We start from the raw sequence: 25932 nt of genomic DNA on the forward strand, positions 1-25932 counted from the left end.
TATGATACTTTACAGGTAAACTAATGGCAAAACAAAAGGTGGCATTGGAATGTTTATCATACCATGCTTCTGCCTCAGCAGATGACACAGATCGCTTGAATCAGGAAGAAATTCCTTCAGCTAGAACTTACAATTTGTACAGGTAAGAAAAGTGTTCCCACATTTTTAGTGAAAGTAATGAAAAAAGGGAGAATATTTATAGATAACACAAATATCAGTTAAAAATTGTAGAGAATGATCCACATAATCCGTAACTATTGTTATGTGTTATAACATTCTTGTTGAAGAAATGCACTCTCTTACAATATTACACAGTTGCAAGTCATGAAATTGGACTGTAATTTTTAATTTGGTATCCAACTGAATTTATCAGGTCCTCATTTCTGGCAACTATTCAAATCTGTTACTTATAAACAGGATGAAACTATAATTGTTATCTGGAATCTTTTAAATCCAGGAGCACAAGTTATATCACATATTCACATTATTGGACTTTTGATATTTTTATTTACATTTTTTTTCACCCGTTAATTTAACACTGTTAAATGTAACAAATTTTATGAAATTCAATACAATTTAACTTGCTAAAATTGAACCCAACTAAGTTGAAATTCATCATAATAGGTTCAAAATGTATTGTGAAAAACCTAAGCAAGAGCACAGATCACATGATTCTCCCCAATTTGAATAATTACCAATTATTTTTAGAAAATATGATTAATAACCACACCTTTGCCTTGGATTCCCACATAGAATGGATAGATCATATTTCAACACAAATCTCCTTGAGACTTATGTCACTTAAATAATATTGTAGGCACTGAAATTAAGAAAAACTTTTTCGAAAGTTTAGTTTTATCATGGTTAATCTATGGAGCCATAGTTACTTTCAATGCAAGCAGCTCCATATCTATCAAGTTACAAAAACTATGGAATGCATGCATGAGATTCATTTACAAGCTCACAAAATGGGACCACATTTCAAAATACATACACAGTTTGAATTGGCTTAATACAAAGAATTTTGCTAAATACCATTTACTAACTTTAACACATAAAGTACTAAGCAGCAAGCAGCCTGGATATCTCTTTGAAAAACTGAACACAAATTCGAGCAGGCATCAACATGTAACATGATGAAAAACTTATTGTTCAGTCCCAGTACATAACACAACCACCTATATGCAGAAAAGCATATGCCATAACTGCGACCAAAGAATTAAATTCCGTTCCAACTTCTCTACCATCCATCTAGTGACATAAGCAATTTGAAAAGAAACTTAAAAATCATCTACTAGCAAGGCAGCTAAGCAAGAGCACAGATCACATGATTCTCCCCAATTTGAATAATTACCAATTATTTTTAGAAAATATAATTAATAACCACACCTTTGCCTTGGATTCCCACATAGAATGGATAGATCATATTTCAACACAAATCTCCTCGAGACTTATGTCACTTAAATAATATTGTAGGCACTGAAATTAAGAAAAACTTTTTCGAAAGTTTAGTTTTATCATGGTTAATATATGGAGCCATAGTTACTTTCAATGCAAGCAGCTTAATTTAATCACAAGCAACTTTTCAGTTATATATGTATATATATATATCTCCATTGTAATAACTGTGTTAATTGTAAAAACTGTATGCATATTACTTCTTATAGCTATTAACGTTCTAAATGTTATTATTTTATTTTATCTTTTTCAATTTATTAGTATTATTATTATTATTGCTATTACTGTTTCATTAATTGTTCCAGCTGACTCTGTCATACATGTACTAAAGATGAAATCAAAGAACATTAGATATCTATGTTCATTAGTTTATATATGTAATTCTTGTTTCATCTTTTTATATTTTATTAATAATTTTATATTCAACACATATTCATTAAGCTTACTTGTAATCAACAGATATTATTATATTACATTTTTGCATTATAATAATCACCCAGACAAGGATCTGCTGTAAGAGCGGCCCTTGAGGCCGAAACACACCCACTCTAATAAAGATATTATTATTATTATTATTATTATTATTATTATTATTATTATTATTTATGGAAGAAGAACTACAAAGTACCCTCTAACCTGGATCCATGACTTCCAAATTTGCAGTATCCATTGTGTTCCATTACACTGGCAAACATTAAAGTGTGATATATATTAGCAAGTTTTCTCAGCATTATCCTGACCAAAAGCTCTACAAGATATGTTTTGATGTTAAAATAAAAAAATATTTAAATAAAGTCAAATTGTATTTAACTTAAGGATAAGACCCCACTGTTAAATTTCTACTAGTTTCCTAACAATTTCATCTGTGATAAAATTAAACATATAATATGCAATATAAACTTAGAAGAAAACTGAATCATAACTCACGTTATTGACAAGTATTACCTTTGGACTCACCTGAGATGATTCTTTGCTTCATCCTATAACTTATTATTGCTGGTAAAAGACCTCTGTATTATTTGACATGTTTATAATTTTGTCTCCCCATCTCACACTTTACTAACTCCTGTGTTCAGTAAGAATTGTCCACATTTTCACTTTTCTTCCTCTAAACATTCACTATCACTACTTTCCTTTCCACACTCCCACAACACACCTCCTTATAGGTGTGTTTCACCTACATCACAAACTGTTGCATTTTGGTTTTGAGCAGCCATAATTGAGGCCAGTTCTTGTGAGCATACTGAATTAAAGTGTTCGGGGGGGAGATACTAAGACAGACATTCATGACTTAAAACAAACGTGTAGTTGGTGCATATGTAACGAACGCTATGTGGTGGATATTTCCTTGCAAATGACAAATATAGTTGGCTGCAAACATGGAGGCTGTGTGCATCCTGAAGTCACATGGAACCCATCTATTGTTACATTCAGTTTTAGTTGATGAAGCAACTTCATGCTTATTCCAAAGAATTCTTTCGTTTCTATATTTTGAAATAGAGTGCCTATTTTCATCAACTTCTTCACTCTATCATCCTTCATTGCTTTCAGTTATATTCTTTTCACACTGCCCAAGTAATTTCGATTTTGAGACATTGTACTCAATGATAAAATTGAAAACTGAAATCAAAGAGCACAATATTAAGGATGCCTGGCAAACTACAGGGTGGCTCAATAAGTCACTTAACACCCTCAGTACAAGGCCACTGCGGCATGGAATTTGAAATTGGCGATGACCAATCGTTATCTGGCCAAGGGGGAACCACATTGACGCCACCCACATGGTCGGCGGCCATCTCGATGTCCACCATCTTGAATTCAACTTCAGAATTTTAAATGGGAAGGGGGTCGTGCGACATATCAAAATGTGCTAGAATTTCATGAGAAATGCAATGGTGAAGGTTTTTTCGACGTATCTTTAACCAGTAAAAAGTTATGACTGAATTCTTGTACTTTGGACAAAAACTGGTTCATAACGTTCCCATAAGTGTTCTGGTGTTCTTCCCTATTGAAAAAACTCTGTAAAAAGTACCTTCTTCCATAAGCAAGGATGAGAAAAACTGTTTATTTAACAAATCCAAGTAGCCCTAAGCATTTAAAGTTCCGTTGATGGAAAATTGACTAACCAATCGTGTTCCACACAGCACGCCACACCATTAACTTACCAACACTAACCATTCAGCTTTGAACTGTCGAAAATGGGTTATCAGATAAAAATCATCGAATATTCTATTTATGAATTTCCTTATGAACATAAACATTAGCCTTGTCACTGTGACGGACTTTTAATTCAATGGAAGCCGCACACTGTAAATTGTTCGCGACAACCATTCATAATGCACAGCTCTTCATGGATGTATCCGATTAAAATAATGTGCAATGGCATGCGAACGTCTCTCCATAGACGTCACTTTGATCTCGATGCATTACCGAAGCGCTAAACAAATTTTAAGGCATTTTTCGAACACCTCGAAAAGGAGCAAATTGGTACAAGAATTCACTCATAACTTTTTACTGGTTAAAGATACGTCGAAAAAACCTTCACCATTGCATTTCTCGTGAAATTCTAGCACATTTTGATATGTCGCACAACCCCCTTCCCATTTAAAATTCTGAAGTTGAATTCAAGATGGCGGACATCAAGATGGCCGCCGACCATGTGGGTGGCGTCAATGTGGTTCCCCCTTGGCCAGATAACGATTGGTCATCGCCAATTTCAAATTCCATGCCGCAGTGGCCTTGTACTGAGGGTGTTAAGTGACTTATTGAGCCACCCTGTATACTGAAAGTCAGGCTCCCTTCATGACTGAACTTCTTGCGTAGATTAGATACCATACAACAATCATGGTAATGGTTTTTACCACATGCCTGATGACAATTCTGCCAAGTTAACCTGGCTGGTAACCTAAGAATATTTACTTGAATCAAGTCCCCAGGAGAGCTACAATTCCCATTTAGCTAATGCTAATCTTGAAGATTATATTCCAAAATCAAAAAGGAAATATATTTGATTGTGCATATCTGATTGAAAAGAAAGAAATATATGAAAATGTTCATGCATGTGCAACTAAAGACCAAGAAATCATGTAGAGAAAACTTTTAATTAGGAAATTATACATTTTAACCAAACCCAAGTACCCAAAAGTTATTGTCCCAATGTTTAGCCAACTATACTGGAAAAAGTTGGCCAAACATAAGAACATACCGTTGGCAATGGTAGTTTTTGACCATTGTTCCAACGTTGGCCCAACATATAGGACAACATATGAATTTTACTAGAGGTGTGTGGGCAGAATTTTTTGGGTTAGGACAGGATCAGGACAGGACATTTTTAAAATCCTGATATTTGGGATGGGAAAAAATTGCAATTACCTAAAAAAGACAGGAAATTTTTGGGATGGGAAATGTTCAAAATTTCCCGAAGCTCTGAAAATCTCAAGTTCTACACATAATTTTCACCTTAAGTTTTTGAATCTGGTCCAAACACTTACCATTTCCAATAAGTTCCAGACATTTACAGTGCAGAAAACATACAGAATTAGCTACTTTTTAAAATGACCATTCGGTATTTCCTGACTACTTAGGATCCTGAGAAAGTCAGGAAGTCATTTCCCCAAAGTCAGGATCGGGATGGGAAATTTTTTTCTCGATCCCAATCCTGACTTTTTGGTATGCCGCACACCCCTAGTTTTTACATCGGACTAATTACTGAATACTAAAGTATAGATTGGTTTGTGTTCTGATACATACTCTATGTGATCAAAAATATCCGGACACTCGCTGGAATTAGGGCGTGAAGTTCGAAGCATCCTCCATCAGATGCACTGGCAATCAATACCATGTGGGGCCATCCTTGACCTTGATGACAGCCTCCACTCTCGCAGGCATACTGGCAATCAGGTGGCGAAAGGTATCTTGGGGAATGGCGGCCCATTCTTCGCAAAGTGCCAAGATGAGATGAGCAGTGGATGTTGGTCGGCATGGTCTGGCACGAAGTTGGCATTCCAAAACATCCCAGAGATGTTCAATGGGATTCAAATCGGGGCTTTGCACAGGCCTGGCCATAAGTGGGACGTTTTTCTCTTGAAACCACTGTCCCACACAGCACACAGTGTGGACGGGGCATTGTCATGTTGAAACACGCAATGAACATCTGTGACCTGTTCTTCGATGGTAGGCAGCATGAACATTTGTAAAATGTCAACGTAATGATGTGTCGAGACAGTACCATTCAAATCAATGAGGGGACCAACCCCCTTCCAGGAAAAACATGCCCACACTGTCAACCCACCTCTGTTGGCACAACACAGGATGCTAAATGTTGTTCATGAGGCATTCGCCCCACTCACACACGATCATCTGATCGCCACATGGTATAACGTGATTTGTTACTCCACATCACGGATTTCCACTGTTTTAACGACCAATTGTGCCTCTCCTTACACCATGCGTGACAGCGCTTCGCATTTTGTTGGGTAATGTGGGGCTTATGGGCTGCCACTCGTCTATGGTATCAGAGTTGTCGTACCACACGTCGCAAGGTCATGCTGCTAGAATTACATCCTGCCCTAGTTTAGAATTCCTGTGTGATGTTGGCGATCGTTGATTGCCGGTTCTCTCGTACTACCCTATTCAACACTCGGCAGTCTCTGTCTGTCAACATGGGCGCTCGGTCAGAATGTTTTGCAGTTGTACACATCCCATTATGTTTCCACTTCACTATCACATCGGCGACAGTGTATTTCGAGATGTTTAGCAGGGTGGATATCTCGCACACTGACTTGTTACTCCTGTGGCACCCAATCACTTCACCACGTTTGAAGTCTGTAAGTTCCTTCAACTGACCCATTCTGCTGTCTCGTGTACTATGCTGCCTGTAGTGGTCCCTTGCTTGCCTCACCTCACTGTAGATGGCTCCACAGAGTGGTTTACTATGCACAACACACATTTTGACTGGTGTCCGGATATTTTTGATCACATAGAGTATATAATTTATTGTGAGATAAATATAAACTCTACAAATTTTTCATGTAAAATAAAAAAAAAATACACAGCACTTTCTCATTCATATGGTATCACTGTTTTCAAGGTACCTTTAAATAGTAGCATATTAGTTCAAACTTTCGTGGAGGTAAAATTCTATTAGAAGTTGCAAATATCAAATAACACTGCTAAATGACTTCCATTTATTATCATATAGTGCCCTGCACAATGCTGATAATGTCATACAATTCTCAGTGTATGCTTTGCTGTTCACAGTTTTAACTTCATTGACTTCAATTTGCCTGACGAAGACACTTGCAGAGCAACTATTCGAATGTTCCTTGAATGTAACCTAATCAACAAGTTCCACATTCCGTATGAGGTAAGTGGACTTAAAACTGGTAAGTTTCAAATTACTGTAGTTACATGACACATCTCTTCTTGAGGACAAACTTATAGCATGTATTATAGCATAAGCATATCATGTTTGTTAGCATTCAAATTATTCATAACTTTTACTTTCTGTTACTTTATAATTTTAGGTATCAGAGTAACATTTTTTTTCATTTGATTCTTCTGTCACTCCTTGATTACTGCAACCATATAGCAACATAAAACACATATTTGTTGAACTATGTTTTATGATAATGGTAGGGAAGAACATCTCAAAAATTATTTTGTACAAATACAAGGGTCGTTCAAGGTTGACCGGGACTTTTATTTCTGCAGAGGAAATAGGTAGCAGAAGAAACACCAAACTATGTCAGTTTTTCAAAGTATTCTCCATGCGCGCCGAGGCACCGTTGCCATCGTTCTGGCAGCTCCCAAATTCCTTTGGCATAGAAAGAACCTGGTTGTTGTCGTAGCCACTGGAGGACATCGCTCTGCAGTGCTTCGTCTGTCGTGAATTTCTTCCCACCCAGATGGTATTTAGGGTGTGCAAACAAATGATAACCACTGGGGGCTAAATCCGGACTGTAGGGGGGATGGGGCAGAACTTCCCAGCGCATGTCGGCCAGAGTTGTTGTTGTTACATTGGCCGTGTGAGGGCGGGCATTGTCATGGAGAAGAATGACATTTCCAGACAACATCCCAGGTCTTTTCTTGCGAATGGACTTTCGTACAGCACCACTCAACAATGTGGAGTAATACTGGGCATTAATCGTGCTCCCTTTGTCCAGAAAATCCACATTGATAACGCCCTTCATGTCCCAGAAGACACTTGCCATGATCTTTCCAGCGGATGGCTGTGTTTTGTTTTTCTTGGGGGGCGGGGAACCTTTATGCCGCCACTCCATGCTTGGTCTTTTGGTCTCTGGGGTTGAATTGTGCAACCATGTTTCATCATACGTAATGATGGATTGCAACAATTCATCACCTTCTGCTTGAAACCGATTCAGAAGCTGTTCACAGATCGTCCTGCGTGTCCACTTCTGATCGAATGTCAGCTGGTGGGGAACCCACCTTGCACAGATTTTGCGGAAGCGTAAGTGGTCGTGAATGATTGTCTCAACACTCCCGACACTGATATTCACCTCGGCAGCAATATCCCACACTGTTACTCGCCGGTTCTCAAGAATCATTTGCTCAACACGTGCGATATTCACTGGTGTGACTGCAGTCGGGCGAATGTGTCCATGCGCTTCATTTGTCACCAGCTCCCGTCCTTCGTGAAACTGCTCACACCATTCGTACTCTTGTCCGCGACATCGTTTGCAATCGTCTGAAAATCTCGGCTGGTTTCACTTTCTCCTCCATGAGAAATTTGATTACACACCGCTGCTCCACAGCCACAGACACACTGCTTGCTGCCATGTTCGCTGCAACTGCTGCGCATGCGCGAAATACGTTATGCGCTAGTTACTCGCGAAGGAATACATTACGTCACCTGCACGTTTCATCATGATCCGGCTATTCATCGATTTTTTATGTACGAAAATCCCGGTCAACCTTGAACGACCCTTGTATATGAAATGGGATTTTTTTTCTGAAAAAGAATTATGACATATGAACAGGATTATTTGTAAAAGGCTCAACATTCTTATTTGGAAATCCACAGCAAAGTGGCCAATTTGAGATAAAAAGAACATATCAATAATTTAATTTGGTAAAGCTTCAGTAATAATAGATGATTTATTAGTGAATGAAATTTTTGTAATTAATAGTTCCCTAATGGCATGGATATGGCACTAGTTGTTCTATGTCTAAACCTAGTTACAGGGAACTTGTAAAATTCCTGGAATGGACAAAGCATGCAGAGAGATTTAACATGTTTATAGCCTGACCGAGGAAGCTCTGCTGCAATTGGTGTAGCGGAACGTGAGAACCAGTGTTGCTAATCTGTTCAATAGGAAAATCACTACAGTGCTCTGAGGCACAGCTGTTCGTAGAACTAGGAAATTAGAGAACTCAGCTCTATCTAACATTGAGGTTTAAACGCCATGCATTATAAGCAGTGCAACTTAACTGTAAAAAAGGCCCATTTACTCATATTCGACACGCTCAACCTCAACTGCATAAAGCAGGATCTACCATACAGAGGGACAGTGAAAGCAAGCTGTTATCAGAGTCCATTATTCTAGGAAATTAGCTACGAATTCAAAACAAGAAACTTAGATCTTTTCCTTTATATTTTAACAGTGCAAGAGTACTTTTATAGAATGGTAACAATCAACAAGTAAATATATTCCCTTTCTTTATATATCATTAATCAGACAACTGTATGATATGCAACTTAAATTGATAAATAATTAGAGGTCAATGCGTGCATAGTGAATGCGGCCATACAACCGAGAATTCTAAGAATAGGTTCCTCAATACCCAAACTAATATTAATTCAATTAGAAGTTAGAATAACAATAACCTAATATAGGACAAATAAATTAACAAATAAACTATAGAATTTAAAGGAACCACAATCTATGTAAATTCCCCATCATATCGCCACACTTACCATACACGTTGTTAGTCAGCTACACTGCTCTTTCCCCCGTGACCGATGCCTCAAGACAAACCATACTCGTTTCCTCCTGGTGGCTCTGAGCATAACAGCCAATGAAATCCAGGCATGACATCAGTTGCAATGTTACCAGCACATTTAGTACATTTGTGGGCAGAGGGTTATAGCAGGGCTGGGATTAATATGTGCTAACAAGTGGCTTTATATGTACATACATATGGACTAAAATGTGGACTTACACATGTGTAAAATTACCCAAAATGATGCAAAGAAGACTTCTTCTTAGTGATTTCAAATAAAATTTTAAAAAATTAATATTTTTCCATTGCATTAATGGGCCTGGTGGGATTTTAATAAGCCCGTCCACACTGGTACTGGAACTGCAATGACATGTGATACACGACTGACGCTACCACTGGTTTAAGAAGAACTAATATCACTGTTCAATACACGTTTTGTTACCGAAATGAAAGTACCCAATCTTTACTAATATGAGGATGCTGAATACGGATATGTTTAAATGAAGGAAACAGAGTTATGCTTTCCCCCAGTTAAGAAGAAAATTATCATAAAGCATCACCAGCATTAAGTTAATTTGCATCTGTCTTTCACGGCATCTCTCATCTATGTTTTCATGCTTTCTTTTGCGGGCGCTCTTTATATATTTATTAAGTTATACCCACATTGAATATGATTAATTGTTATGTAACGTGAATTATGCTTATCTTGAAAATAAGAGCCAATGCATTGCTTATGAGTAACATGAAATAAGCAGTAACTTCAAATTAAGAGCCAATCTTAGAAAATGAAGTGCATATTCATGTTCAGGAGGTAAATTTCAGTAAGAAGGAACTACTTTCCTTTCTGTAACAGAAAAGAAAGTGAACATTTGTAGAACAGTGTAACTTGCGAATGTGTTAAACCATGACAATTGGGCCACAAACAATCCTCCTTAAGCAGTATCATTGCCTCTCTGTGATGGCTGACAGTTGACTGCCTTTGTTGTACATTTACAAATGATGCCAGCTTCAACAATAACAAGAATAAGAAGTCCATCCATATATTGCCACTAAACAATAAGCTGTGTGACTTTTATATTTGTTATGAACTTGTCACCCATCAAAGCATGCCAATTTTAACAAGGAAACAACATGCACCGCATTAAGCAACAAAAATAACAACTTTCTTCATACTATTCCTACAAGAACACATGCCGGAGCCGAGAGTTGATATGCTCATGCCTCCACATAATTTATTTCTTTTGAGCAATTCTAAAGTGATGAAATATGAACAATAGTACTGGAGGCAAGCACATGCATTTTCATACACACACGCAATACACGCACACAACATCAAACTGGTCAAATACTTAAAATTAAAATTTTCAATCCAACAAAACTCACCGTCACTTTGCCTTTCTCCTTTCGTGACAGAGATGGTGCCACATATTTACAGTTGGCAGCACTAGTTACTAGCTAGCCAATGAACATGCACTGAGTAAAAGAAGCAACCACTACGTCATGCTATATTGCCACATTACCATCCCTGTCGAACGATGTGAACTGTGAGCTGGAGCACTATTCAATTGTTTTCAATGATGATTGCGCAAGTGTGTCTAGGAATGGAATAACAATGGCATCTAACACATTCCATGTGTATGTAATTCCATACGCACAATTGTATCATGTGGATATGTGCATGTTTTTGCATCTACAAAATGAACGTCACACATGGCACAGAAACCAAAATTATATATAGGAATCCACATGTACAGAATTGCATACTTGCTACAAAAACAAAATTTCTACCTTGAAAAGGTACTAAACTGAAATTATAATAATTTTTGGTTTTGTTCCTATTATTATCATACATCAGTTTGATACATGGGAGACTGGACAAACAAAATAGCACTGTCCATCACCATTTATGGTAGCAGTAAGTATGTTAAATAGTGTAATTTGAGCTGAAACTAGAGATATTCTTGATAGCTCAGAGATGTCGACCTCCATGGTGGAGTAATCAGCAGATTATATCAGCTACAATGCCAGAGATCGCAAGTTAAAATCCTGGGTAAGACATGGATGTTCGTGTTTTTCTGCCCTGATGAAAATTGAAAGTAAAGTGAAAAATTTATAAGATCACGAAAAATAAGATATTCAAATAATAAAGAAAATGGTTGAGTATTGATGCAGAATCCCAAAGACTTAGATTCAATCTCTGGCTAAACCTGAAATTTTCACAAGCTTTCCAATATTTTAATATTAATCATCTGTGTGCCAGTGAATCTATTTATTATCAACTGAAAATCACATAATGGCACATAATAATAATATAATATTATTCTCACTGTCCAATAATATTTTCCTTGAACTTAGTGGTACATATGCTATCAACTAATTGCAGTTTAATCCTCATGGAAAGGAACAGATCTGAATACGGCCCTGTATGTTTCAATTTATTTTGTCTACCAATACTTTCCAAGGTCTAATTATCCCATGACAAAAGCAAAATACTGGCACTTTTGATAATTGCCTGACAAAATATGTGAGAATAATGGATTTCTATAAAAGGGGTATAGTTATTTTAACAATATTTATATAAATTAGGATGGCCACGGTGGCCGAGGTTTGATGCCTGGCCGGTTCAAATCCAGGAACTTTTCTAACATTGGAAGCGGCCTCGTCGCCCACCCAGCATCGAATGACATGGGTACCTGGGGGAAACCCTGGATGGTAAAGGTGGTCAGGGGCATGATGCTGATCACATCACCCCCACTCACGACCGGATCAAGAAAGTGTGGGGCGTTACCCCCACACCCCCTACACGCCTTCATGGCATGGTGCTAAGCACAAGGGAGCACTTTACTTTATATATATAAATTAGTCTTTAACATTTTTGAACAAATGTCTAGTAAATTGTCATCATAAAGCTGTAGTGTAATGATTACTCATATTGTTACACATGTAACTATTTGTAGATTATTTGCTGTGAAATGTAATAATATTTGTATTGTCAAGAATCAGTAAATATTATATGCATCTGAGCCTTAGAAGAAAGTATTTCTATTTATCTCTTCATTACATTAACACAATTTTTCTTCTGATGATGCAGTTCCAGACAGTTACTTTTACTTATCTGTGGTGAGAGCTTCTCAGATGCCTTTGCCTGATGCTGACTGTTAGGGTAAAATTCCTGTATATGTTTCCATACTGTAAAATGATTACACTCAAGGTGATTTAGCCTATGCACCTGTCAATCTTGTCAGTGTTATAACCTCAAGTCAACCTTAATTCCATCTTGTGTTTGCAATCTGGTACCAAATATTCTAGAAATGTGTAAATTTGGTTGTCATAAATTGGCTTTGTTCTAGTTAGTATTGGTATAGAACTGTAGGATCTATTTCAATCACTTTTGCATGCACAAATTTTCTCTTTCATTTAAAGTAGAATGACAGGAAAATATATTGAACTACAACCTTTCCAAAAAGAGTGAATACTTTACATCGTATGAGTATTTAGTCAGGAATGCTTTAAGTATAAATTGCAATTCTTTAATATTTCAGGTACTATGTCGTTTTGTACTAAGTGTGAAGAAAAATTATCGGCCTGTTAAATACCACAACTGGAGACATGCTTTAAATGTTGCTCAGACAATGTTTGCTATGCTGAAGACTGGAAAGATGGAACAATTCATGACAGATCTTGAGGTACGACTTTTTTGGGTCAAATAGAGAAAACTGAGCACCTACTTATTTCACAAGTTTTGGGAACATGAACTTCATTTAATATAACTATAAAAGGCTGAGAACATGCTGCTGTATACCCTGTCCCAGCTAACTGTGGAGCAGGGCCACCCATGGCAGCAGAGGAGGAGGAGAGAAATCAGATTGTGAAAGTGCAGTGTTGCCAACCATATGGTCCTGATTATACATGTATGGAAATTTCATGGCATGTATGGACGTATGGTCAGGGCCGGATTAAGACGAAATTGGGCCTGATGCTGTATACGTAGTAACTGTATAACAAGTAATGCTGTGTCTAGGCATCTGAAATTGGGGCTCCAAATTTCATTCTGAGATTTATTTTCAGGTTAATATAGCAAAAGAAAACTGTTCAGTTTTCGGAAAATTCTCGTCTGTTTTTATCTGGGACTATTTCAGGAATGAGCCTAATGCTTCAGCTTCAAAAGCACCCACCTTAATCCGTCCCTTGGTACAGTCCAGACCTTAGTCCATATGCTAAATGTATGGCTTGTCAACATTTGCTATTTTATCCCTAATATTTCCCTAGGAAATTCTTAAATCAAGCTTACGGACCTGGAGACAAAAATACAGTCTGTTTGCCATGTGCGTGAGGTATCATTGTTTTCAAAAGTTTGCAACACTGCAGAGCAAAGCAGGGAAATTGGGTAACTCCAGTCGTCTATTATGCAATCTCGTTTCTCTCACTGTTCATTGGTGGAGGCACCTTGCATCACTACTTGCACAGAGACTTGTTCTCATTCGCCGGGTATACAGTTAGCTGGTACAGGGTTTAGTATGTGCTCACATTTTGATATGAATGAAAAACAGCACTTTCTCAGAAATTGAGCAAGTATTTATATACACACATACAGCTTTAACATGGTATTATATATTATTTATTCGTATAAATTCAATTTAGAATAATAGTAAAATATTTTTAAAAGCAGCTAAAGAAATAGGTTTGGAAGTTAGCAAAGAGAATACTAAATATATGCTTACAGGCCAAAACCAAGTGATAGGCAATAATCAAAATTCAAGTATTTATAACAAGTACTTAGGAGTAATACTAACAAATGAAAATTATATTGAAGAGGAAATAAAAGCAGACTTAATTCAGGAAGTACTTTTCTCTTCATAAACTTTTATCATCTCATATAATATCTAAGAAACTACAAGTTAAAATGTACAAAACAGTAATTTTGCCTGTAGTATTACATGGATGTGAAACTTGGTCCCTTACATTAAAAGAATTAGATAAATTAATAGTCTTCATGATGGTTGCGGTAAACGTGGTTTAAAATTACTTACGTGAAATTTAGAAGATTTCGCACTTCCGCATTGCACAATTTAATGGTTCAATCCTATTAATTTCGAAGATCCACTGTCTTCATTCACATCGAAATTAATAGGATTGAACCATTAAATTGTGCAATGCGGAAGTGCGAAATCTTCTAAATTTCACGTAAGTAAATTAATAGTATATTAAAATAAATTCCTTAGAAAAATATTTGGACCTAAAAGGGATGAGGAGACAGGTGAGTGAAAAAGGTTACATGATGTAGAACAGCAAAATTTGTATTTCTGTTCAGATATTATTAGAATATTTAAGTCAAAATGACTTAGGTGATCAGGCCATGTGGCACGAATGGGAGAGAAAAGAAGAGTTTATAGGATTCTTGTTAGGAAACCTGATGGTAAGAGACCAGTACAAAGACCAAGATGAAGATTATGTTGAGATGAACGTAAAGAAAATTGGTTAGGATGGAAAGATTGGATTGATCTTGCCCAGGATAGGAAGAGATGGAAGACTTGTGTTGATGCAGCCATATACCTTTGGGTTTAAGAAAGCTAGAGAGTTAGTTATTTAGTTAATTAGCTGTAACATGAGTGTGAAAGTATGTCTGAATGTCACCATGTCATAGAATGCTGATATTGCTAGGTTGGAAACTATTGAGGGAAATTTATTCATACAAAATATTGAGCACATGATCACTTCTTGAGCACTTACTCTGCTACCTTAAGAGCCGATGCTAATTTTTGATTAATGCAACTGATTGTCTTATAGTTACAGTGTTAAATTTTTTTGGTATCCTTTGAGGAATTGTAGCAACACACTAGAATGACTGCTTGGTTAAAGAGTGTAAATTATGAAAAATAATGTAAATATTTACATTTGCTTTTGCACAATATTGTCACTGTTGCAGTCTTCACCAGGTGACTATGTCTCGCAATGAGCTGGCCACAGTCTAATTTGATATTTCTTATTTTCCTTTTTGTCCCATTCTTGTATTTACTCTTTTATGGACTTGTCTGAAGGTGGAAGACCATACTTGAAACAAATATCCTCTGAGAATGGTCTCACAGTTCGGTCTTGAAGTCGTGGAATAGAAGTGAAAGTCTTTCGAATTTCACATTGACTGCAGCCCCAAATACAATAAGTAGATAAAACTGACGACATGCTGTTTTTTCCGCATTTTAAACACTTGTTTTTCACCATAGAAATCACATAGCATTTTCAAATGTTCTTATTCATACATTTCCATACATTATAATAACTTCAATGAACAATTTTCAGGCTTTCTACCTCCATGAATTCAAACAAATGAAGAAGGAGTGCACAAGTCTCGTGCTCAAGGCTGCAACAATGTATGCTCTGCACTGTGGTCCCGATTGCTCATCTAATTGGGTCTTTCAAACTGCATTAGTGATGTCAAGTCTGCTCCTTGTACCTTTTGGATGCAGTCAGTGTCTTATTTGCCCCAACTGGTGAATCCACATAAAATTTAAATTATTTTATTTGTCTCACATTCATGTTACATTTTCCTGAGGTTTGAACAGCTAATTTACAGAGTGTAAGTTATTGAGCTAATCTTTATTTTTCTTTAGATTCTGGGTCTCCTGGTTGCATGCCTGTGCCATGATTTGGATCATCGAGGAACAAATAATGCATTCCAGACAAAGACAGAATCTCCATTAGCAATTCTTTACACCACATCCACCATGGAGCATCACCATTTTGACCAATGTGTCATGATTTTGAACAGCGAGGGAAATAACATTTTCCAGGCAAGTGTTATGCAAGGCCAGATGTAGACCCTGCAACACTAGGACTGAGGGGCACATGAATTTGGGGCAATAAAATATCCATATCTCAGTTCAAGATTTGCAGGACTTTCTTTTGTTTATTTTATTTATCAGTGATTTTGATTTTGCATGTAAGTGTTATATTTTGCAAACATTCCTCAAGTCTACTTTGCAAAATCAGAGACTAAGTAATCTCTTTTATTATTATTTTATTTTTATTTACTTCATTTTATTTTTTTTATTGAGAAGGGTGGTGGGTTACAACAGCAAGAATTGTGTGGCTTTCATCAACTACTTTGAGTACAGAATAGACTGAAAGATATGTTTTCCTTAAATTAATATGTATGAAGTTACCCTTTGTGCAATGTATGCATTTATCGAATTACACACAGAAAAAAAATGAAATAAATTATTGAATCAGTAAGTCAAGCAAATAACACCCTTCAGGTCTGTTGTATATCTCAACGTTATATAGGGCTTCCCCGATGGCACAGTGGTAGCGTCGTTGCCTTGTAATCAAGGGGTCCCGGGTTCAATATCTGGTGGAGGCACACAGTGGTTCAGATCCCACTTTGAACTGTAGACCCTGTCCTGATCAGCCTTCAAAGCTCCCGCTGCTCCTCTTAGAAAGCCTGCCTCCACCAGTAGAAGTACAGGTATATCTGTTTCCTATGATCTACAAGGACAGCAGAAGTGGTACGGGCAGCTCTCAGTAGTTAATAAGCCCCACAACGGCGTCAACGTGGCTACCATCTGTGGGGGCCTCTTTTGTTGCAGTTGGAGAGGGACGCAAAGCCATTCGTATCGTACAGCCTTGCGACGGAGAACCTACAGTGTACAGCCACAGACACTTGTAGGTTGTAACAGCCTCATTGACTTCAATGTGGTAGTTACATGTCAGAAATATCAGTGACTGCATTACACGTGCAGTCATCAATATTGACACTGACTAAGAACCCGAGATCGAATCCCAGAACAAGCATGTGTGTTTCTCTCTGCTTTCCTGCATGGACGTCGGGAGGAGGGTCAAACAGGCCCCTGAACCCCTTCCTGGAAACTGGCATGGTCCATTTCAAGTTACAAAAAAGCTGAAAGTTTAAATTCTTTTCTTGAATGCTGTAACCATGCATATATGTACACTAACTGCATGAAATGATAAAAATATGGCGACTCCCATGCTATCCTCGCTTCACAATTTGTCCTCTCATTCACGTACATCGTCGCTTTTAACCTAAACAAGCAAAATACCGAAAAAATGAATTGGAAAATGCACCCTTATACTCATAGTAATCTCTAACCACCACATTATTTTGTGGATAAAGTATTATCCTAAATTAGCATGGAAGAATAAAAAAAAATATCTTCGAATATTGAGAGAATGTTGTCATCTATAACTGAAACTTCAATCCAGTGAGAATACTCTGAAAAATTATACCATATATATCCATCTCTCATAGTGAGCTTTGAATGTATTGTGTAGATCAATGGTTTCTTCCCATGCTGAAATCCAATAGCTCCTTATAAAGTTTATTTTCTAAAGTTGTAAAGTTTTGGTTGTAGGGAACTATTCTGTTTGAAGGTGACCTAATCAGAATAACACCACAGAGCCTGGCAGTGGGAGACAATTGTTCGAAAGTTACTTGTCTCCATCTTGAAAACTATCAAATGTGTAGAATTGTCTACATTTATAACATATCAAATGCTACTTGAACGTGATATTGTGGATATGTACCTCTCCAGCAAATAAAGAAAGAAAAACAACCAGTTGCGCCTCTAGCTTTCAAAACTTTAACAACGTTATTATTATTCAGTAGATTCTTATAAAATAATACACTGGAAACTATCGTCCACATAACATGTTTATAAATCTACTTAAAATTAAAAAATGTCATCAATTAGAACTCTTCCAGATACTCACAACCCCATTGAAAGATGACCTTTGTAGTTACTTAGAGATAGCTGTGTCAGCCAAAAATGATTAAATGCATATTCAGTATTGTTGTTCCCAAGTTTCTACAATCAGTTCACCAAAGATTAGAAATTCTTGTTAACAGAAATATAAGCATGAACTGAACATAGTGTATGTAGATCACTATAGTTTTGCTCATTCGGCTATTTGCTGTTGCATATGTGTGGCCAGAGTGGGATTGCAACTAGGCATTTAATATTATTCACTGCTTGGTCATTGGAGGCGCCAATATACATATGTATATAATTTTATTTTAAGCAAGGATGTCACCATAAATTCTCTACTACATGTAAGAAAAAACACACGCACATTGAATTTGGAAAATGTGCTATACTTTGTCCCGGGTATCTGTGCAGAAGGGCACACATAATGGTAGGGAAGAGGAGAGGCCAAGTGGGTGGAGCAAAGCAGGGCATGCTGCTGAAAATGGCTGGTAGCTGCAGTCATGTTTTCCGCTCCTTTCATGTGTTCATTGATCGAGCCCTACGGAGTATTACTTGCTCAGAGAACTTGTTTTTGTTCGCTTGCTCCAGATATTCCCTGGACAGAGTGTACACAATTTGAAGTATCTGACTCGATAAACACTGAATGTATGCACAGAATCTGTAAGACGGGTTGAAATTGTTTGACTTAATGAACAATTCAGAGTTGTTGCGTATCGACTAGGGATCTGATATATTCTACGATATATACAGGGTGTTTCGTAAGTTCGTTTACAACGCTTGGGAGGTGATTGTACGTGTGAAAATAAGGTGGAAATTTCATGTAATGAAATTCCGGAAACGGCTTTGTTGCTGAGTTATTGACGTTTGAAAACGTGGGAAAATGATTTTCCGAAGGGAATAATGGCAAAATGGGTGGAGAGAAGTCATCGATGTTGGGCAGTCCACTAAGAAATTGGGTACGCTCTTGTCAAAAAATCACGCGGATATGTTGTGCAATGTTGGCGCAAGGGATTCCCCAAAGGACGCGAACGAAGATGTTGACAGGAGTGGGGTAGGTGTGCATTCTGCGTGAGCTGGTATCGACAAAAGTTGGCATGTGTTGAATGGCACCAAAAAACAAAGAAAATTTCCTGAGCTAAGGGCACCATGATGTAAAAACGAAAAAAATGAACTGTCATAGATTGCATACCCTGAAGGGCACACAGTATGCTTAATGGAGATGTGAAGGGAACCTCATCACAGACGGTTTTCAGTGTCCACCATGTACTTCCAAGCAGAGGCGACAACGGTGAATCGATTGTCTAGTGCAACCCAACAACCTCGGCGTTTCTGCTATCGATGCTGCAGCTACATTGATACAGGCAACGAGGTCCTCGGCTGACACAACAGTTGTTTCGTAAATGAGGCATTTCATCTCTCCCCAGAGGAAGAAATCCAGGGGTGTAATATCAGGCGATCCAGGTGGCCATGGCATAGGCCCTCCCCTGCCAATGCACTGGTTGTGGAATACAGTATTCAGGAAATGGCGCACATTCTGATCGAAATGTGTGGGTGCACCGTCTTGTTGAAACCACAGTCTTTGTCTCAGTGCCAAGGGCACATCCTCTAGTAGTTCAGGCAAAACCTCACTGAGAAATGCTTGATAAGTGGGTCCACATAGGTGAACAGGGAGAATGTACGGTCCAATCAAATGGTCATGCAGTATCCCGCACCACACATTCACTGCAAATCTGTGCTAATGATGTGCCACTAGCAGTGCATGTGGATTTTCATGTTCCCACACATGGACTGTGGTCAAATGATAGTCTCATCAGTCTATAGTACCGTATTCTGAAAATTGGGGATAGTTTCAATTTGATGAACAAACCATTGGCAAAAGTCCTCACATGGGCCAAAGTCCCGAGGTAAAATTTCTTGCACTTTCTTCAATTTGTACAGGTGCATCCCCTCTTCTCCTTGGACTCGCCACACATTCACATGGGAGGTGTTTCGTTCGTGGGCTAGTGCATGCGTACTGGTGCTTGGATTAGCAGTTAGCACATCTTCCACAAACCGTCGTGTTCGCACACTTCGCGGTCGTCCAACTTCTCGACAAGGTGGCAACACTGATCCTGTTTCCCGAAGTCGAGTGTCTACAGTTTGAAATAAGGTTTGCGATGGTAACACCCTATTTGGAAAACGTGTCCCTCCCATACAGACGCCTTGCAGCATGGCTATTACCTCTAGCCTCCCCATAAATCAGATGCATGTCTGCCAGCTCTTTGGACGTGTATGCAGCCGTACCTTACACCGGGCTACAAGTGTTTATAGCTGTTAACACTAGTACACTTCACAGAACACGATGGGCTGTGGTTAAGAATTAACACGTAACACTGCTAGGTCAAATGTTTGCCCAACACTACTGTCCAAGAACCTCACGTCTTTCCACGTGAATGTTTAACAACCTGCTGCTGGCACAGCACCTGAAGCACGAATGGTACAGACACGTGCGCTCCTTCATGAGGAAACCTTCACTGTTGTCGCCCCTAGTGGGAAATGTGGTACTTAACGTCAGATCACACGGACACCCATCTGCCCTTCAGGGTATGCAACCTATACCAGTTCATTTTTTTCATTTTTATGTCATGGTGCCCTTAGCTCAGAAAATTTTCTTTGTTTTTTTTTGCCATTCAACACATGCCAATTTTTGTCGATACCAGCTCACGCAGAACGCACACCCACCCCACTCCCGTCAACATCTTCATTCGCATCCTTTGGGGAATCCCTTGCGCCAACATTGCACAACATTGCCGCGTGATATTTTGACAAGAGTATACCCAATTTCTTAGTGGACCGCCCAACACCGACGACTTCTCTCCACTCGTTTTGCCATTATTCACTTCAGAAAATCATTTTCCCACGTTTTCAAATGTCAATAACTCGGCAACAAAGCTGTTTCCGGAATTTCGTTACATGAACTTTCCACCTTATTTTCACTCATACAATCACCTTCCAAGCATTGTAAACGAACTTACGAAACACCCCGTATACATATAATACGTGGTATTTATTATAATTAATTAATTAATTAATATATATAATTAAAATGAACAAAATCTAATGTGGAAGTGAGTGTCGATTGAGGCAATTTGTACCTAACAGTTATTTCTCCATTATTTCTCCATGATGTTGGGAACGACAATCATGACCATTTCAGAGAGACAATTGTTTGTCTTTCGCTGCCCCAAATTCGTGTGGTTCCCTTTAGTTATCCAAGTCTGTTGCATCAGGAGAATTACTTTTGCTTTTCATTTCCTAGAACATCTATATCATCGGTAGCATTTAACTGTGTTGTTGTATAAACAGCCAGTGACACTTGTAGATAATCATCAATCTTGTACCTGTCAACAATCCCTCCAACATTTTACATGTAATGTACACAGAATACACAATCCAACATTACTGAATTGGGCGTAGCTCTTAATGCGTATTATGTTTTTTGTATAAACTACAATTGCCTATCGACTCAAACCCTCAAAGTGACGTGAAGTGCGTGTTCATAGTGGGCTTATAAAATTGGATTCATACATAATAATAATAATAATAATAATAATAATAATAATAATAATAATAATAATAATAATAATAAAATCGCCTTTATTGGAGCGGGCCTGTTTCGGCCTCTAGGGCCATTCTTACAACAGACCCTTGTCTGGGAGATTAATACAATGGAATAAAGAGTATACATTGAGAAAAAAATAAAAAATAAAAACATGAAAAGGATTACATTGTATCAATACAAATAAGAACAATTAAATATATAGGTATATATGCGTATATGCATAGATAATGAAAAAGAAAAACAGATTTACCTATAAATTATTGAACATAGGTATCTAATGTTTGTTGCTTTTGTTTTAGTACATATACATATATATTCAGTAATCTGGAACAATATAATAATAATGAAGTGAAATAAAATAATGAAATTATAAGATTTATATGCACACAGTTGACAAATGTTACAGTGAGTATTTTTATGAATGAAAAGTTGCTCGTGATTAGGTATTTCGCTGCCTTGCCAGTAGATACTGTTTGAGATTCTTTTGAAATAGCTTATGGCTGTTGATGGATGTTAGGGAGGTTGGGAGGGAATTCCATTCTTTAGTGGCAGTTACGGTAAATGATTTTCCGTAGGTGGTCGTATTATGTACTGGGACTGTCATTATTTTTTTTCGTTGTGTTACATGTTCATGTCTGCTCGAATTTGTGTTCAGTTTTTCAAAGAGATATGCAGGCTGTGTGTTACCTAGTACTTTATGTGTTAAAGTTAATAATAGGTATTTCGCGAGATTCTTGGTGTTAAGCCAATTTGAAATGTGGTCCCTTTTTTTCAGCTTGTAAATGAATCTTATGCATGCATTTTGTAGCTTTTGTAGCTTATTAGATGTGGAGCTGCTTGCATTGTAAGTAACCATGGCTCCGTAGATTAATCGTGATAAAACTAGACTCTCGCACAATTTTTTTTTTACCTCATTGCCTACAATACTTTTCAAGTGATGTAATGCTCGAAGAGATTTGTTGGCTTTTTTCATCTGCTCTGAAATATCACCTGACCATTCTATGTGGGAATCCACGACAACGCCAAGGTTATTTACAGTATTTTCTAAATGTAATGGGTGGCTATTCAATTTGGGGAGAATCATGTTATCTGTGTTTTGGCTAAGCTTTTTAACCAGGAATTTCGTTCCCATTATGACAAATTTTGACTTGGTTGGGTTTAATTTTAGTAAGTTAGTTTGTGCCCATTCACTTATGGCGTTCAGGTCTTTTTGTAGTTGTGATGCTGCATTTGAGAACTCTTCTATCCTTGTATGTATATCTGAGTATCATCAGCATATTGGTGATACTGTGCATGTGAGAGGCTCTTATGTAAGTCCATTACATAAATGGAGAAAAGAGGAGGTCCAAGAATGCTTCCTTGGGGAACTCCATTTTGAATGTTTAACCACCCAGAGGAACAGTTATTTTTGCCTCTGATTTGTACACGCTGCTTCCTGCCAGAAAGGTACGATGCAAACCAATCATGGGTTATGCCATTAACCCCAAGCCTGTGTAATTTAGCGAGTAGAACTTCATGGTTCACGCACTCGAATGCTTTTTAGAAATCAAGGCATACAAGTAAGGTGATTTTGCTTTCATCGATAGCTTTTTTTACATCATCAGCAACTTTTAGAATGGCTGTTGTGGTGCTGTGATTTGGCTGAAAACCAGATTGATGCTTTTGAAAACTAGATGTAGCTATTACGTGTGTGAATAGGTGCTCATGTACAATACGCTCTAAAATTTTCGACATTATGGGCAGTATACTTATTGGGTGCAAGTCATTCACATTTTTAACAGGCTTGCATTTTGCGAGCGGTAACACGATTCCCTTTTTCCACGCTTCTGGGAAGATACCCTGTGCTAGGGAGTTATTTATTATGACGGTTATAGTATTTAGGCAAAATGGAAGTAATAATTTTAAAATGGTTAAGTTTATGCCATTCGTAAACGAACACCTTGTGCAAGTCAGAAATCGAACCTTGTGCATTCAGTAGTGAGATGAGTTAACCTATCAACAAGCTTTGTCTCTAAGGTAGTGCCTGCCTCACTGATGATCTAACATGTTATATTTACAAACAATTGTGTATGCAAGAGGGCAATTTTTTGACTGCCATAAGGGCATCAACATTTTTAATTCAATCGTGGTACAGACATGTCAGTTGAGTGCTTGTGTTCTTGAAGGATATGGCAACTGATCTGAATTTATGTGAACCAATCTGGGGCCAGCCCAACATAGCAATTTTTTCAAACTCGTGCAAGTCGCCCCTAGTCTTCATTAGAATCTTATTAGAAGCTCATGTGTATTCCTCAAATTCACCTTGAGATATAGAAATTTCAGTGCAGCATTTTAGACTTTATAAATGGTCTCTGTAGCCACATTCATTACACACAACAGAGTCCAAACAATTTGAGGTGGACGTGACTGAGACTTCCTTTTATATATATATATAAATAAATATTATACAGAATAACCTAGGGAAAGTCAGAAGCAGAGAAAGAAACAACCAGAAAACAAGGAACTACATTATTTGAAAAATGGGACACAGTATTATTATTGTTCTTACATTGCTCACTACATATTAACAATGACATTAGGACTTTTGCTTGAAGATGTTGCATCATTCCATTCACAAAGCCATTTATCAGAAAAAACTCTCTTTTTTTGTCTAATATTATACAGATTATCAGATTTTGCAATCATAATTCATTCTGATAGTTGCAATTAGACCAAAGATAAAAAAAAAAGTGATTAAATAAGAAAAATGCAAATCTAAATGTTAGTCCATTTCTGTCACATTTCTGACCATCTCTTTTATATTCCAAAGGTTAGCATGTTGAATCCCTCCACTGCTATTTTGTGGCTTTCTGTAGAGGCTGAAATCACACATGTAGGATGAGGGAGGGGGATTCATCCCACATGAAAATTCTATGAACTTTACCAATAGTTATAGTAGATTGCATGTTCAGCCCCACCCCTCTCTTCCTTTCTTATATAAAATCCTTGCTATGCTACCATCCATCACCTGGAAAAATTATGTACTGATTGCACTGGAAGGTCCCACACGAGTTAATGATGACTCAGAAGAGTTATATCTGTATGCCCTTGAAACCTTCTACAGCATAAGAAACCATTATTTGATATGCTCTCCCACATGTCATAAGCATGCAGGAATGCGTACCTAAACAATCACTATATCCTAACAACATTATGCCCTGTGATTCACGAACTGCTGCCAGTTTAGCAAATTATCAGTCACTACGAACTCTGCACAGGGAGAATGTATCCATGTTAATTTTAAGAAACATGCAATTGCAAATTGTAAGTGCTTGCATGGAAACACAAAACTGCACATGGTTAAGTTGATTCATGAGACTCACTTAACCCTTATCCGGGCAAGCTTTAAGTAACATATCCAGACAAGCAGTGTCTTTCGGACACTGCATTGTTTTAAATAGATCTTGCCCTTCTAATATGAGAGTTTTATGTTTCATCGCTGTAAAAACAAGCGAGTGCCATGATATTTAACCTAATCATCATTGTTATGTCCATAATTCTTGTATTCATCATCATCATCATCGTCGTAATTGCATGTTGTTGTACTTTTTGCAGCATAGTATGTGAAACATGTTAGACCAGAAGGTATTGTGAGCAAATTGTTTTATTTGTTCATATATTTTTCATTTCTTCTATTTTAGCGTTAATAATATTTTTGTTATGTCTTATTAAATACTTTATTTTTATTAAATATTTGTGAATACATATTGAAGTAGACTTCTTTTCATATCAATTGTACACTGTGTCCGACAGACACTGCTTGCCCGTTTACGTAAGTGAAATGGAAAATATTTTTTGACGCTTGACCTTTTTTTTCAAACAGTCAAATATTGTCAAATGAAGAAAAAGAAAAACAAACAAAGTCACAAAATATCATGTTCGCAGGAAGTATCGTTTGGAGCATGTGACAAGAAATATAAACAACAGTGTCTGATAGACACTGGTTGCCAGGTTAAGGGTTAAGTTGACTCATTATCATCTACTTTGTTGGGAATCTTGTGTGCACCATATTGCACCACCTGTTCCATTCACAGGACAACTTTTGAAAACTCACTGAATTGATTCTTTGCTACAGAGTTCTTTCTTAATGGAATTCATTGACTTCTTCCACATGTTCAGAAGGTCCTTGGTAACAATGGTGACTATTTTGAC

The 25932-nt window shown here is 37.4% G+C and overlaps 1 protein-coding gene across 2 annotated transcripts in view; it reads left to right on the forward strand.

Annotated features, from left to right (window-relative positions):
• Positions 1-25932, forward strand: part of Pde6 (phosphodiesterase 6) — a 649430-nt gene that overhangs the window by 581783 nt on the left and 41715 nt on the right. For both annotated transcript variants that reach the window (XM_083140787.1, XM_083140788.1), the window contains 4 exons: positions 16-142; positions 6718-6823; positions 12963-13106; positions 16029-16208. In XM_083140787.1, the coding sequence (XP_082996913.1) occupies positions 16-142; positions 6718-6823; positions 12963-13106; positions 16029-16208 (557 nt within the window). The remainder of the gene's footprint in view (positions 1-15; positions 143-6717; positions 6824-12962; positions 13107-16028; positions 16209-25932) is intronic.

The sequence above is a fragment of the Lepisma saccharinum genome, chromosome 19 (assembly GCF_977018435.1).
Source record: "Lepisma saccharinum chromosome 19, izLepSacc3.1, whole genome shotgun sequence".
Classification (NCBI taxonomy): Eukaryota; Metazoa; Arthropoda; class Insecta; order Zygentoma; family Lepismatidae; genus Lepisma; species Lepisma saccharinum.